Raw genomic sequence first — 17,598 nt, 5'->3', positions numbered from 1 at the left:
GAAAAAGGGGCTTAAACTTCGGACAAATAAACAGACAGACAGAGAAACGGAAGGCCAACAAAGAGTTCCGTTTTTACCGGTTGAGGCACTGAACCGTCAGTACCGGCCACGTACATTGCAGAATTACGATTGCCAGGGGCAGCCTGGCGAAGTGGAGCAACGCGAAGCAGCGGCACGGCGGGCCAGTGTGTTTGCCGCGGCTGAGGCTGGTATGTGTGTCGGTCCTGAGCCAGCAGCGGCGGGGGCGATAAGAGGGCCGGCTGTGGGGCGGCGCCGCCCACACGCCATGGCGCAGCCCCGACCGCGATCGCCACACCAGCTGCTGCAGCACGGCCGCCTCGCCGCCGCCCTGGCGGTCGCGTTTGCCGCTCTCGCCGCCGCCCATCACCTGCCGCCCACCATACGTAAGTCGTTGTCTGCACAGGCACGACTCGCCACTGCACGCTGCAGCTGCTATCAACGAAGCTTAGTCAGTGGTCGTGTTATCTCAGTATTTTCGCACAGTATGTTAAAAAACTCAGTCAATAATGTCAGACTTATGTAGTGATTGTATCAGTATACATCATACGCTGGGCTAGAGAAAGCGCGTAGGTCTATTTCAATAAACAAAGTTGATGTTTCCAGTTCGTTGGTTAAGAAGGTTGGGGAAACATGTCAATCATTCTAATTGCCGTTAGAAAGCAGTTCGTCTAATATCATATAACCGTCTACATATCTACATATATTCTCCGCTAGTCAGCAAGCGGTGTGTGGCGGATGGCACAATTCGCGTCAAAGTCATATTTCCCCCCTCTGTTCCACTCTCGGATCGCGAGAGGGAAAAACGGCTGTCTGAACGCCTCAGTACGAGCTCTTATTTCCCTTATCTTTGAATGATGATCATTACGCGATTTGAAAGTTGGTGGTAATAATATACGCTCTACATCCTCGGTGAAGATTGGATTTCGGAATTTAGTGAGCAGCTCCTTCTGTTTAACGCGTCGTCTATCTGCAAGTGTGTCCCACTTTAAACTTTCTATGAGATTTGTAACGCTCTCGCGATGGCTAAATGTACCAGTCACGAATCTTGCCGCTCTTCTTTGGACCTTGTCAGTCTCTTGAATCAGATCCAGCTGGTAAAGGTGCCATACAGACGAACACTACTCTTTAACAACATTGGAGAGGGGTAAGTGTGCTATATACAATTCTGATCCAACTAGTTTCGCGGCGTTAGTGCCACATCTTTAGGGTTACAGCTGTCTGCAAATAAGAGTAAAAAGAATAATGATCCTGTTCCGGTTAAAATTTACTTTTACTATACAAAAAACTATGTAGCAAAAATTATGTACTCACATTTATAATGTATTCAAAATGATAAGCAGTAGATGATGCACCATTCTTTGTCCAACTGTGTTAAAACTGTTTGACCGTCAAAAGGTCCGTAGTCCAATTTAAAACAGAGCAAGATGCAGGGAACACCATCCAGAAACAGGAAAACTAGAGTAAGAATAAAATGGTAAACCAACCGGATGTCGAAGATAAAACAGATGATATGTGTAGGTGGTGAAAGCTACATCCACAGAGGCAAAGTAAAATAAATCTCAAACCAGTCTTTATATGATTGTGCGATAAGTTAAGTTTAGATAAAATGCTGCGTACAAAATAGACTGTCATCTAAATAAACGAGCTGGAGAAAGGAAATGATAATATCTTGTGTAGACATACCTAAGGCTTAACATCGTCTCACAATACTTAACATTTCTAGAGGTCAAACACCGAACGGCGGATTAAACAAAGGCCATTTCATGGACGACTGTCAAATAACTGCCTGTAAAAATGATTTGGATTAGAAATAGGACGCTGTAGTAGGTTATTCTATCTATGCAGTCGAAGTTTGCTAAAACCTTGTGACGGCGCAACTGTAGTTGCCCCACTATGGATGGTTACTCCCTTGTTTTTAATAAATAAAATAGCGCTTGCATTTCAGGCTCTTCTGCCTTTCACATGTAAAATTACTTGTAAAGATGGTACCCAACTTTCTCTGCCACTGTTCACAACCTATTTCCACGCCACCTTCCGCGGCATAGGTTCTAATGCGCATGCGCCCGTTTTCTTTATCGGCTTATTAGTTTCTCTAGATGATCTCTGCGGACTTCATGTTGTCTCGATCTCTTCGAGAATGTTGAGATTATGTAGCTTTCTTTCCCGATGAACAATTTTTTAATTATTTTGCAAATTTGTAATGGTGTGTCCCTCCGCACGCAGATGATTACTTAAAGCTGCCTTCGAGGTAGCTAGATTAAAACGTTCTTTAAATGTCGTGTAGAAGGTTCTGCATGTTTATTCAATATATTTCATAGGACAATTGTTGCACGAAATGCAGTATATCCCAGTAGTATTTCCTACTGGCATAGTTTTCTTTGTGCCTATAGTTCATCCCAACGTTCTGTGATATAGAAATCGGCAGTTGCATCTTGCTCTCCCGTAATTGTAACCGAACTTCCTTTTCAACAAGCAGGATAACAAATGAGGTGGGAAAATGGGATTTTACTCTTATATATAGCGTCATAATATGAGCTCTATCTACAAATCAAAACAGGTCATTCAGTGGCGTCTGTTAATATGATTGAAGATTAGGAACCTATGGTCTCCAATTATGCGTTGTGGAGTAATCTGCAGCTCATGTATTACAAATGTTACGTATTACCACTAAGGGATGTGGATTTTGATACCACAGTACATCAATTAACAGACTATTATACTTTGATGAATGCAGAAAGAAGTTACAAGACCTACACTGTATGTGCAGTGCAACAACTGCCAGGCAAAGCACATTCACTTTTGTTGCAGATTTCTTGTATGCAGCTGTTGAAACTGGTCTGCATCATAACCACGTCAGACCGTGCAGCGGCACTACATGAAATGTCTCACACTTTCTAAATATCCGAGGATACTGGTGTAAAAAATCAACAGCTGCGACGTTCTACAGACCAGGTGCATCAAAGTGTCGATTGGAATCTCTGTTAAGAAGCTTTTTCAGTAACAGAGTAGATATTGAGTGACATTGCTGGAACTGGGCTGCAGCGTTATGTATGTAATTTTATTTGAACTCCTTGGCTGTTATTTACTTCTTAAACAATACTACAGTTATAAGTTGACAGGTTTATTTTTGATGTCAATATGCATCTGTTACGATTCCAGAAACATGTATAATACGCAAACATTCAATTATACTGCAATTAGACGTTAGATACCTTTCATTAATAAATACCTGCATTTACTTATTTCTCCATTACTGTATTACCTCTAGGTGACTGCTCAATATATAGAGCGAATTATTCACATGGGTCAACTAGTTCAGTTTTATTTAGTTATGCATTTACTTCAGGTTGCAAATATTATATACTTCAGGCTCTCACTTACATCTAGCCAGGCATCCTTAGTGAGTTAATACCGCGTTATGTACAATACATGCGCTGAACACACTGTTGCTGCTGCTGCTACTACTACTACTGCTACTACTACTACTAATAATAATAGTAATAATAATAATACCAATAGACATAGTACTGAATACATGATATTTCAATACTATCAGTCTTATTAATATTGTGAAGAGTAATTTTCTCTTTCCATTCCTATCGAATGGTAGGAATGACACACTAAAAGAAATGCATGACAACAGAATAAAAGCAATCAAATGTGGACAACAAGCTGACAGGTCCAGGGAAGAGAGAGAAATAATGGGATAAAGTTAGCAGCAAAAATATAGCGGAAAAGAAAAAATTAGGTATGGATGATAAAAGTTGAGGTAGTAATGACGATGCGGCAGAAATACCGACTCAGTGTTGGACAGAAGAAACACTGTCGGTATATTCCAAAAGAAAAGCTTGGCCGAAGACAGGAGTTAGAGCTTTAATCTCTTATTGAAAGCACCATATTTTTGAGTCAGTCACAAGTTACTGGGTAGTTTGTTCCATAGTTGTTGGGCTGAAATGGAGAAAGAGATGGAGAGAGACTTTGCGTTATGCAAAGATACAGCCAAGGTCCCAGACTTAACAGATCTTGTGCTGCATCCACGGAATAATGATAGGTATCAGATATGCGGAAGAAATGTCGAGTACGTAAATGCCTATCACGTAAAAGCATCAGAAAAACTAGCTTGAACAACACAGAAAACATTCCTGGTAAGGCATGTATAGTAGTTAATACTATCGCATTTCGTTTTCGCTACGTCCCCGATGGAGAAGCAGATAAAAAAAGAAAAAAAGTAGAACGTACGATATCTTGCGTGCCATAATTTTTCTGATTGTTTCCATTATCTTTGTTCGTTACATGGATTGTTATGAAGCATCAGAAGAGAACCAAAAGAGGTTACGTATTACATAAGCTCAGTAGAAAGTATAGCGAGAGACTTGAAGGGATGGCTGTTCCGGCAGTAAAAGTAACGAAAAAGATAATATCGATTTATGTAATAAATGTGTATTTCTTGTGGCTTACTTAAGATATATGTGTAACATTCGGTTGTCTGATAGCGTCCTATCTTCCGATGTTTAGTTTAGAGGAATGCTACATGATAGAAAACGTGGTTTTGAACGCTCTGTTATCTTCATCGTTTTGAAGGCATTTACGTCCTCAAAATTTCTTCCGTATATCTGATACCTATCATTATTCCATAGATGCAGCACAAGATCTGTTAAGTCTAGGACCTTGGCTGTATCTTTGCATAACGCAAAGTCTCTCTCCATCTCTTTCTCCATTTCAGCCCAACAACTATGGAACAAGCTACCCAGTAACTTGCGACTGACTCAAAAATATGCTGCTTTCAATAAGAGATTAAAGCTCTAACTCCTGTCTTCGGCCAAGCTTTTCTTGTGGAATATACCGACGGTGTTTCTTCTGTCCAACACTGAGTCGGTATTTCTGCCGCATCGTCATTACTACCTCAGCTTTTATCGTCCATATCTAATTTTTTCTTTTCCGCTATATTTTTGGTGCTAACTTTATCCCATTATTTCTCTCTCTTCCCTGGACCTGTCAGCTTGTTGTCCACATTTGATTGCTTTTATTCTGTTGTCATGCATTTCTTTTAGTGTGTCATTACTACCATTCGATAGGAATGGAAAGAGAAAATTACTCTTCACAATATTAATAAGACTGATAGTACTGAAATATCATGTATTCAGTACTATGTCTATTGATATTATTATTATTATTATTATTATTAGTAGTAGTAGTAGCAGCAGCAGCAACAGTGTGTTTAGCGCATGTATTGTGCATAACGTAGTATTAACTCACTAAAGATGCCTGGCTAGATGTAAGTGAGAGCCTGAAGGATATAATATTTGCAACCTGAAGTAAATCCATAACTAAATAAAACTGAACTGATTGACCCATGTGAATAATTCGCTCTATATATTGATCAGTCACCTACAGGTAGTACAGTAATGGAGAAATAAGTAAATGCAGGTATTTATTAATAAAAGGTATTATATTTTTAATAGAAGTAACAAATACTAGTCTCATAGTAAAAGAAATCGATGTCACTATATGAAATATGCTAAATTGTAAAACATATAAAAAGCAGATATTGTCTTTGACAGGTTTATTTTATTTTTGAAACTTTTGTTTTTTACAAAACTTCTTTGAAAACAACGTTAGCAGCTACAATGTGATCATCATTTATTTTTCGGCTGTATGTGTCTTTAGCACAAACATCAATATCACCGAATGTGTGAAAAATTTCATACGAAAATACAATCCTAACCTTTGAAGCGCCTGCCCTTGTGATTTATTAATGGTCATAGTGAAGGCTACTTTTGTTGGGAGTTGTTTTCTTATCTTTTGGAAATGCATGTCTGGATCAGAAGGTGTGAGGTCAATGCGCGGTATGAGCTCACTTTCCTCGGAGTCAATGACGTTAACAGTGATGATGTATTCGCCTAAGTGAGTTACCACTAACATTGTGCCAATAATTAATCCACCATTAGCGTTAATATTTCAAATTCAAATAATAACAGCATTTTTCTTTAAAAGAAATTAATGAGGTAGTAAACCGGACTGATTTAAAGAGTTCAAGAATCCAATGGGATACTTATCAAGTTGGACAGAATCAGAACTGAGGTAAACTTTTGTGTCTTTAGATAACAAACTGAAAATGGTATTAATTAATTCTGGTACAATCATCCATTTTTGGATATAGAATAGCCGTTGAATAGAACTGTGTAACATTTGTCATTGATTTCTGTGGCTTTGATTAGGATGATAATAAGACTTATCGTAACTACAGTAACAATGTCTAGGAATTTTGATCTCTTCATTAAAGCAATCCTATTTTCTAAATCACAGTTACCCAGCGTAAGTAACCATTCTGTGAAACAGGGATCGTAATTTGGCCTCATATTTTGAATCTACTTATGAATTTTAACACTGAGACCATAAGGGTGATCTTTTAACTGTAGTTTCGACAATGTTGTTCTATTGGCATGTCTAACAAAAGGTAATACTAGATGGAAATCTCCACCAACCGAGAAGTTGTGCAACCTTGGTGTCAGTGCGAATCTATGAGACCGATGTGTTCAACATGGGAACAGGCAGTTTGAAAGTCGAATGTGATGTGCGCTCCTAAGTAGAAGATTGGCAGCAAATGCCTACCCGTACAACTTTTAAAAGCAACCTTTTTTCATCTAATAAAATATGACACAAAGTTTTGTAAGCAAATGTCTTACCTGATCCTACCGGTCCGTCTATGAATTAACAATCAGGAGTCTTATTTTTTAGTGAATGTAAGACTTCTTCAGCAACCGCCTTCTGATTTTCGTTTAACCTTTCGTAAGCTGTCTTGCGTTCGTACGTTCTTCTTCTACGTTATAGATTTCTGTCGTGCTTTGTGTGATGATCACAACAGAGGTACTGTGCATAAGGTTATGCGTATCAAGCATTACTTGCAATGTATTCATTATTTCCCGGCCGCAGGTTCTACTAGATTTATGCTCTATACGCTGTTGTAGTGCAGTATCAAAATGTATCGCGAAGAGGACAGAATAAGTTGGTGCAAGTCCTGTAGGATGCTGCAAACTTCCTACCATATGATACACGTGGCCATATATTTTAAAACAATAGCGACCACTGCCAGGAATATCAACCGAGTTAAACTGAACGGAAGCAAATGAAAGAGGTTGTTAAACTGTCTATATTTTCTAAGTAGTTCTTAGTATAGTCAATATTCTGATCTGTGAGGTTTCGAATCTCTTCCATATTTAATTTTGATGGACCCAAAGTTAATCTTTACATTGTAGCAACACATCCTTTACACTGACGTGAGCGGCAGAGAACACAATCTAAAATGTAACAGCTGTCGTGCATGGTTAAACAGATCGTCGGTAGATGGCATCTTCTACATTGTTTTAATAAAAATGTTTTTAATGAAGATAACAACTTCAAACTCTTTGTGTAATTTTTGTCATTGTTGGTAAACAAAATGTTGAAAGTGATGTCTCAATCATTAATTTTGATTGAACAGTACGAGAGATGTGGCGCACCGACAAAAAAAACCGTTGATAAATAATATGTATGATGATAATGATTAGACCATGCAGTTGCAACTTACTCTATTTTGGATAATTACAAAGCTCACCACACCTCATTCCTGCCGAGCCCTTGCGGGCGTTCGTGGAATAACTTTTTTGTCTCTCATCTCAGAATTGTGTCCAGGTCGAAGCACTGTTCTTAGCAGTATCACAGCGCTTCTGTCCACATGTCATTCAACACCTTCACGTTAGATCGCTGCTATACGAGGGTATATACGAGGATGTTAGCATTGTTATGCAAGTTTCACTGAAGTGGATAACAACTGGGGCTACCGCGCCACTTTTCAAAAATCGGTATGTTTGTATACAATAAATCGTAAAAACCGAAATGCTAGATTTTTTAAACAAAAAACAAAGTCACCTCGGTGCATGGATTTTACTCCATTCGGTATTTCTATACATAACTTACCGAAATTTTAGATATTTTAAACAAAGAAATACGTGTATCTCGGTGCACGCAATAAGAAAACACTAGATCACGAGAAAAATGGCGGTAACTAATTAAAGAAAAAATTCGATATCGTGAATTTCATTATCATTAGTTTTAAGTCTCTTCATTCCTTTATATCTTAGTTTAATATTACCTTCTTCAAAACGTTCAACGGTTGCATTCAACGTTTTCGTTCAATGTTTAAGTTCGCAGAAATTTAAATGTTTAAAAAAAGTAGCTGAAACTGGGTAGCTGAAAACATAGTGATGTTATTTTCTTACCTATATGAAGACGAGATATGGAGAAAAAATTTTTGAGAAGCGGTGCGGTAACCGCGTTTTTAATCTAGTCGCTGCTCTATTGTGTGTGTTTTCGGCTGTGGGTCATGAGGACTAAAGATCAATAGTAATGCTCTGCGTAAGGCACTGGGCAGTCAGTTAGTTTTAGCTGTTTGTGCACACACTGAAACGCAACGTCCGAGTCTGCAAGTGAGAACATAATTAACAAGCATTGTACGTAACAGAAACATTGTTTACTATAGATGAAAATAGACGCTTGCGTCCATAATAATCGGAAGTAAAAATTATGAATATGTGTGGGATGTTTTATGCAGACAACTGAGAAATTTTCAGTGCCATTGGAGAGAAAGTTTTATTGTATTCGGTCGATCAGCTAGCGAGGTAGTTGTCAACATGCCGTTTCTTAACCTCAGTCTGGAAGAAGGATGAAACTGTGATGTATAGACGACAGTTTTGTCGCGAACGTACAAAGTTATTTTTAATTGCTAATTTAGTTATTATCTTGTGAGAGATACAAAGTAGACAATCAACAAAAGGAAATCTATCGTTGACATCAGTTTATAGGTTGATTGACAAGAAATTGGCCACTTCATCTGCATTCGGTGTCGGCCACATCAGGGTGCATGCGGCTGGAGACACTGTAGTAGACGGTTGTTAGTCTGCACAGCACCTAACTTGCAAAAAACTGACTCCACCGGAAGGCCCATTTTTGCAGGCTCGTATTGCATATGCTGACATTTCCACCGCCTCTGAGTCGATATACATCTAGGGCTGGCGGTGGTCTTTTGTGTGCTGATGGATACCATATACGAGAAGAGTAATGCTCGAGAGTACAGCGTGTAAGATAGGCAAGACTTCATTCGTTTTCTCCATCTCCGCCCCCCCCCCTCCTCAATCGCCTCGCAGTCTCTCTCTCTCTATCTCTTCTCTCTCTCTCCCCCATGCGCGGTCGGCCACAGTGGCCGTGCGGTTCTAGGCGCTTTAGTCCGGAACCACGCGGCTGCTACGGTCAGCTTCGAATCTTGCCTCGGGCATGGATGTGTGTGATGTCCTTAGGTTGGTTAGGTTTACGTAGTTCTAAGTATAGGGGACTGATGACCTCAGATGTTAAGTCCCATAGTGCTTAGAGCCATTTGAACCATTTTTGAACCTCTCCGTGCGCGAGCGCGCACGCTCGTGTGTTTCTATGTAACAGCTGATTACATATGGTATGCTTACCGTTTTATTTTTTTAGAAATTACCATTTTCTACAGCTAAAGGTATAGCAGACTGTTCTAGAAATGGCCGATTAGGATTCAGTGACTTTTCCAGCCAATTACCAGGAAAGCTGATAGAGAGGGAAAGGGAATATTTGCGGCGGGGTTACCAGTTCTAGCGCTTGCTGCAGAACCAAAGGAAACTTCCCGAAAACCTTTGTCAGAACTGGTGTATTAGAAATATTTTCAATTTAATTTTGGGTCTGTATGTCCCAGCCAAGAAATATGAAAGAGTAATGTACTAATATGTGTAAGGAGTATATGTTTATGTGTAGACAGAGTAAAGTCGATGACTTGCTCGACATGTCTGGTACCCCACCAATTGCACGCATATGCATACTTTTCAGACGCCAAAGGTGAACTATTACCCCTTTGTTTTCCAGCTGCGTTCCTGAAAGTGTGTCATCGCAACGATCCTCGACTCAACGACTGCGTGAGGAATTCGGTCGACGCTCTCAAACCATATCTTAAAACAGGTGAGTACTTTTCGTGCAGTTTTCATATCCTTCTGCACTCTGCAAGCATGACTAACTACAATAGAGAGTAGATGCTACCTTTCGAGATAAACTTAATTTCTCTGTACTCCAAATAAATAATTTGGGGTAGCTCCTTCTTTGTCTAAAACTTACGCGTGGTCAAGAACTGAGCCGATATTTTATTCATGGGATGTTGGAACGGCTGCAGGACAAAGTCAAGTTTAATCACATGAAATTTTGTATGCAAAAGGATCCCAAATTTGCAGATAAAACAAGTATGAAAGTATATAAATACATGTGTAAAGAAGTTACCTAAGTGGTGAAGTCTCTTCCACAAACACAAAACAGTTAATGGAATTTGGTCACCGTGAGCTAATAAATATGCTTAGCACCAACGTGCCGGATTCTCAGTGAAGTTATCCATGAGATCTATTGATAGTCGATGGTGTTATTACCCATACCTGTGCAGAATTACAGGGGTTCATGGTGGGAGAAGAGGCGCAGCAGTTCCTTTTGTCAGTGCGTCACAGTCTTGCTTTAAGGGACTCAGCCTTAGATGACCAGTATGATGTGTGAATGTCTCTATTACAAGAAGTTCTTTTAATGAAGCTGCTCTGCATTATGATATACGAATAGGATGTTGACACAACTGCAACTCTGAAATTTAACACCTATGATTGCAATACCTCTGTTTTTTCGGACTTTAACGGTATTCTTCCCACCAATTAAGCTACTTATAAACATCTAATATGAAGTCTTCTCACATCCTGACCCACACTATCAATTTCCTTAAGAACGCAAACCCCGGAAATAATTCCTGTCTATTCATAGAAAGAGAAATGCTAGTTTCACTTCTGGGCTTTCCCTTCCCAGTGCCGTGAACGCGGACAGGGGCATCCTAATTATTGAGCAGCTCGTTAATATTACGAACCAGCTGTATTCCCTTGAAATTATCTGTTCCTTTATTTCACCACGACTAGCTAGTTGCAGCCCTGTGTCTACCATCAGGTGTGTATTATAGCATCCGCCGTCTGTGCATCAATCTGTGTAGCTTTCTAACTTTCAAATCATTTCGTCGAACATTAGTGCTGTCGTGTATTCGTCGATTTTATTTTCTGATCTATAGACTTGCAATCCATCTACTCAATACCAGATCTTTTAAAAAATTTTGGTTCTGTTTATCGCATAAAAATATGAAAGTTGTGTGTTGTTGATTACCGGTTTCGGTTGACTAACAACGACTTTCGGATCATTCTTACCAAGGAATCAGTAGCTAATTAAAGTGCTGGCCATAGCACCATCGTTATTGAGAGTACATCAAACCATCCTTACTGAGGAATCTGTAATAAGCACGATCTGAGGAAACCGATAATCAGCAAACTAATTTTATATTTTTTATTGCAATCAAGACTATTAATTAAAAAGTATTGCATATCGCTGAGGGTCTTTCACCCGACGATGTCAGGTCTTACCAAGCCTAGATCAGCCTAATTTACTAAATTCCTTCAGATTTCAGAAATCTCGTTTCTGCTGCCTGAATTTTAATAAATGTTTTGCATAAAGAAAGTGATTTATATTTACCCGCTTTAGTCATTACCTAAAAGAAGAAGCAAGGGAATTCATTTAACGAATTAGGGACATGATTTTATAATGCAACACTTGGCTGAGAATCAAAGAGCTTAGCGTATTTTACTTGGCTTCAATACTTCTATTTGAGACGAATAACACATAAATTTACCAGTGATTTATGACCGTCAGTACTGGTGTAGTTCCCAGTTCTGCTGATTTAGTTTGGACTTAGCGAGGGAAATGATGCAGAGGTGACACACTGGAGTCGTCTTTGGCAGAACAGCTGTTCAAATATCCGTCTATCATTCCAGATATAGCTTTTCCACAACTCCCCGGAAGTGGTTGAGGCTAATCACCGAATGTAACCTTTGAAAGAACACAACCGATTTCCTTCTCGATCTTTCCAGAAATCGAACTGGTGTTCCATCTCTTATCACTTCGACGATGACGTTAAACAATGATGTACCTTCCTCCTTGAGGGGAGTCGTAAACTTTATAAAGCATCTTCAGTATCGAAGTAGATCTTTCGAAATTTGTTGGGTTAAGGAAGGCGAAAGATACGGATCACCTGTCACCTAAGCTCCTGTGCAACTTTTTTTCGTCATACTCGTGGCGTGCGTGCATTAAGAATTGCCGTGTTTCAGAGGCGATTAATACAGGTACCTCGGCTCCCTCTGAACAGTTACGGCTGTACTAGTCTCACTCGTTGATAGAACATGATAGATACGTAAATTCGGTTAAACTATTGGTAAAATATTCGTAGTACATGATGCCTTCTTCATCGTACAAGACGCATGATATGTGTTCTTGCGGATGTACGGAGTCTTGTGTGCTCTCCTTCTTTATGTTGGCATAAGGGCACAAATCAGATGGTCGACATCAATCTTCATACTTAATTCGTTCAGAACGTTTTTATCAAACTCTATCGGTCTTACTGGACTAGGAGACGTAAAAGTGACAGAATTTGAAATAACAGCAAATAGCATAAATTATTTCTGTTGTCTCCACTATCGTCACTCGCTTATTAACTAAAGAAAGAAGAGTAAGTGCGATCTTACTAATTTAATCAATTAACTCGACAAATTTCATGCTGTAATTGAAGAACAATGCAGCAGATGATGAGTGTGAGACATGACATCCCAAACAATGTCCTAGCAACGCGGTAGTGTGCTACATAACTATACTGTCCACTGCCAGAACACTTCAACGTCGCCACCGATGGTAATTCTTGAAGAAATTTCAGACAGTTATTTTTATGCCTGTAACGTCTGTTTCGTATTAGATGGTTTACAGGTTCGAACAGCGTTATGACGGGCGATATTTACAGGAATTATAGCAAAACATCACAGAGATATTTAAGAAACTCGGAAACTAGAGTGATCCAAATATTTGGAAATGATTGCAAATGTCATCATTTGTAGAATGTGATTAGGCTATAGGACCACAGAAATTGGGACACCAGCTGAGTAAAACAGAATTTGATGATACGTTCATTGAATTATAGAAACTTCCTGAACGGATAAATAAAAAGAGCGAGAAATCGTTACTGAAGTTGCGGGATCCAATGAAAACAATGGTATTTACCAAAGAGAAAACATTATAGCCAACAGTAGAATCGAAAATCACAGAAAGAATGGAATATTGTAGTGCAACGTTGCACTGACGCTCAAATGATTAAGGATGGAGCGCAAGCTCGGATTTCTCAACGATATGGAAGGAATATGGTCATGGTGTATTCAACGAAATCGTCTCAGCATTCGCCAAAAGCTACGAAAAATCTGGACAGGACTTTCAAAAACTCACCACCCAAAACACATACATGCTCTCCTAACCACAGCTTAGACTACTTTTGTGATGTTCAGAGGACGAGCACTGTTTTATGGTCACCTCCATCTCTAAGACAGCACACATCGACACAAAAAGCAAAATCGTAACTGATATGTAAGCACAACAGAAGACATCCAAACATTAAGCATCAAATTTTAAAATATCTTCCTCGCAGATTAATTCACAAAGAACTTGAACTGTTATCAAGAACCAACAATAAGACGATGTGCTCGTTGGACAGAAAAGCATGAGCGGACCTCGCATGCAGAACGACGGGAACTCAGGATACAAAAGGGGACGAAGTTCATTGTGAAATGCAGGAAGTCAAACGTAAGCCAGCGGACTACGAAATCATGGCGATAATAACACACAGACAGTAACAATAAAAATATCAACATTTAAAGCAAGGGGAGCACCCTAGATTAGTGCTTCTTCAAGAATTTTTTTGAAAACCTCTACTAACTCATGTTATTGTTTTTGTCGTTGTTGTGGTCTTCAGCCGAAGACTATTTGATGCAACTCTTCATGCTACTCTATCCTGTGCAAGCATCTTCATCGCCGAATAGCTACTGCAACCTACATCCTTCTGAAACTGCTTACTGTATTTATCTCTTGGTCTCTCTGTTTTTTTATGCCCCACACTTCCCTCCAGTGACTGGTGATTCCTTGATGTCTCAGAATGTGTCCTATCAACCGATCGCTTCTTCTAGTCAGGTTGTGCCACAAATTTCTTTTCTTCCCAGTTCTGTTTAGTACCTCCTCATTAGTTATGCGATCTGCCCATTTAATCTTCAGCATTCTTCTGTAGCGCCATATTTCTATTCTCTTCTTGTCTAAACTGTTCATCGTCCATACTTTATTTCCATACATGATTACATCCACACTATTACTTGCAGAAACGACGTCCTGACAAACCTTTGTTTCATGTTAACAAATTTCCCTTCTTCAGAAACGCTTTCCTTGGCATTGCCAGTTTACACTTTATATCCTCTCTACTTCAGCCATCATCATTTATTTTGTTGCTCAGACAGCAAAACTCATCTACAATTTTGTTTCATTTTCTAATCTAATTCCCTCAGTATCACTTGATTTAATTCGACTAGATTCCATTATCCCTGTTTTGTTTTTGTAGATGTTTGTCTTATATCCTCCTTTCAAGATACTGTCCATTCCGTTCAGCTGCTCTGGCACGTGCGTTGCTATATCTGACAGAATTACAATGTCGGCGGCAGACCGCAAAGTTTTTATTTCTTCTTCCTGGACATTAATTTTCAACCCCAAACTTTTCTTGTGTTTTCTTCACTGCTTGCTCAATGTGTAAGTTGCTCTCATGTATTAGTTCCAATAAGTAATTAAGCCCAACTTTACAGAACCTAATATGAACTGAACTGTAACTGATCTGAAAGCAGCTTGACTTTGTATTAAATGCGCAACGGAAGTAAAACAGTTATCTGCCCTTATAACAATTTGCATTTACCTAGCGTCTTGACAACATTGTTGCAGATTTCTCGAAAGCACAACAGTAAACAGCAAGCAGGGACCGGCTAAGCTAGATTTTTGTGTCTAAATTCATATTCAAACTGATGCATGTGATAATACGTGATGATAAACAATGGGACGTGGAGAGTGACTATTCCTATGAAATGATATTCCAAGACAAAGATTTTAGAAAGAAATACATATTCAAAAGACAGAGTGAAACTTCACGTGACATTCACACATAACATGGGTCTGAACAATACCATGCTTAATAAAGGGAACAATGATTTAAAAAAAGGGTTCAAAGTTAGCGGAGAATTTTTATAAAAATCAAACAGCTTAATAAATTAATATGTGAGTCAATGACTTAGGGAAGTGGGGCGTCATCCATGCCGTCCTTTCTTCGTCTAACAGATACAATCACAAGTCCACACAGCACTACTAAATACGTCCATCACCTACCACACTTTAACTAAGGAAGTATCAAATTGCACAAAGACGAAGACTGTGCCTTGACAAGACCAGAGATTGTTTAACAGTAAACAATAATGTAACTTGCTTGCGTACATAGATAATGACGTTTAAAAATGTACAGATTCAATAACATCGAGGATAATCTAGAGCCATGCGTTTTTAACCACTGCTTCCCTTTCACTTCCTTCGACTCTTATAATGGCCGCCGGCCGGTGTGGCCGTGCGGTTCTAGGCGCTTGAGTCCGGAACCGCGCTGCTGCTACGGTCGCAGGTTAGAATCCTGCCTCGGGCATGGATGTGTGTGACGTTCTTAGGTTAGTTAGGTTTAGGTAGTTCTAAGTTCTAGGGGACTGATGCCCACAGATGTTAAGTCCCACAGTGCTCAGAGACATTTATAATGGCCATCTTGTTTCTGTACACGTTGCAAATAGCCTTTAGGTTCCTGTGTTTTACCCTGCTACCTTAAGAATTTTTCAGTCAACAGTGTCGAGAGCTTTCTCGAAGTCTACAAATGCTATAAAGGTAGGTTGTGCCTTTCCTTAACCTATCTTTTGGAGAAGTCGTAGAGTCAGTATAGCTTCACGTGTTCGTACATTTCTCCGGAATCCGTATTTATCTGATGTGACTTTTCATGCTTTCCCGACAGATCCTGATGTCGAGCAGTTGCATCGATGAAATATTGTACGATCCGGCGGCAAACTGGAGAAGCGTATTTGCACACTTATCTCTTCCGAGGTCGGCTTCTACCAGTTTTCCCATGGTTGTCTAAAGAATTAATGTTATTATTTAGCAAACATGACTTACCAAATTGATAGTTCGGTAATATTCACACGTATAAGCACACGCTTTGTTCTGCAACTGTTATATGCTTCTTGAAATCTGATGGTATTTCGCCTATCCCATACGTCTTGCACACCAGATGAAATAGCTTTGCCTTGGCTGGCCCTTAAGAGGCGGTCAGTAGTTCCCGTGAAATATCGTCTACTCCCTCATATATTAAAGTATTATTTATGTCGCGAAATCACTGTCATTAATAGACGAACGCATTGCGCCGTTGGACATCTTACGTCAGAACGAACAAGAGCGAAAAATGCCTCGAGTATAGCGTAGGTGAATGCACCCGCATCGGAGCCTCGGCTTTTTCGTCCAGTATGCGCGAGACACGGGCTCGGCAGCTTCGGGAACCGGGGCGGAGGTGCCGCAATGCGCTGACCACGGGCGCGTCTGCTTCGTCGGCAGTCTGAGCCCGCAACGGACAATGGCTCTTACGACAACGCTGACTGCTCGCGACGGTATTTCGTAACGCCAAACTTTCAACCACAGCTTAAACTGCACTTCTGTTTCGGTCACAAGTGTGCGGGCGTGAGTGTTGTCTGATTGTCAACATGCTGTGAATGATCCATTTAAGTCGTTACACAATCATCACTTTTCCATATAGGGCCCGTAATTAGTTCGCTTTCTATACCACGCGACAGTTAGTAGAATACGAAAGCGGCGCCCATCTACAGGGAAGACTATGTGGCCAGCAACGCACATCAGCTGTCTGATAAATTTCCATTACAGGTTCACAGGATTCATTTACAGAGAGAGCATTCTTATTGGTAAAGGCGGAACCGAGTTAGTATTTCCGTCCGACTAGCTTGGCTGAGCATTTCCGTGGTTTTCTTAAATCACTTCAGTCGAATGTAAGGGTAAAGTCCTTTCGCACCTGAAACTATATTCTGCAAACGATTGGCTCTGAGCACTATGCGACTTAACTTCTCAGGTTGGTTCAAATGGCTCTGAGCACTATGGGACTTAACATCTGTGGTCATCAGTCCCCTAGAACTTAGAACTACTTAAACCTAACTAACCTAAGGACATCACACACATCCATGCCCGAGGCAGGATTCGAACCTGCGACCGTAGGAGTCGCGCGGTTCCGGACCGAGCGCCTTAACCGTGAGACCACTGCGGCCGGCAACTTCTCAGGTCATCAGTCCCCTAGAACTTAGAACTACGTAAACCGAGCTAACCTAAGAACGTCACACACATTCATGCCTGAGGCAGGATTCGAACCTGCGACCGTAGCGGTCGCGCGGTTCCAGACTGTAGCGCCTAGAACCGCTCAGCCACTTCGGCCGACGCAAACGATTGGAAAGTGCTAGGGAGTACTTCTTGCGGCACACTTTAGGGTTTCCTTTCGTCCCATTCACAGACAATGTGTAGAATGACTGTTCG

The 17,598-nt window shown here is 40.1% G+C and overlaps 1 protein-coding gene across 1 annotated transcript in view; it reads left to right on the top strand.

The window, feature by feature from the left end:
* The first annotated feature begins 286 nt into the window (after nucleotides 1-286).
* LOC124594386 (circadian clock-controlled protein daywake-like) overlaps nucleotides 287-17,598 on the top strand; it is a 66,662-nt gene continuing 49,350 nt past the window's right edge. The window contains exons 1-2 of the mRNA XM_047132755.1: nucleotides 287-404; nucleotides 9,937-10,029. Of these exons, the coding sequence (XP_046988711.1) occupies nucleotides 287-404; nucleotides 9,937-10,029 (211 nt within the window). The remainder of the gene's footprint in view (nucleotides 405-9,936; nucleotides 10,030-17,598) is intronic.

Source organism: Schistocerca americana, chromosome 2 (assembly GCF_021461395.2).
Source record: "Schistocerca americana isolate TAMUIC-IGC-003095 chromosome 2, iqSchAmer2.1, whole genome shotgun sequence".
Lineage (NCBI taxonomy): Eukaryota > Metazoa > Arthropoda > Insecta > Orthoptera > Acrididae > Schistocerca > Schistocerca americana.
The sequence above is the reverse complement of the archived record's forward strand: the minus strand, read 5'-3'. Positions and strand labels throughout refer to the sequence as shown.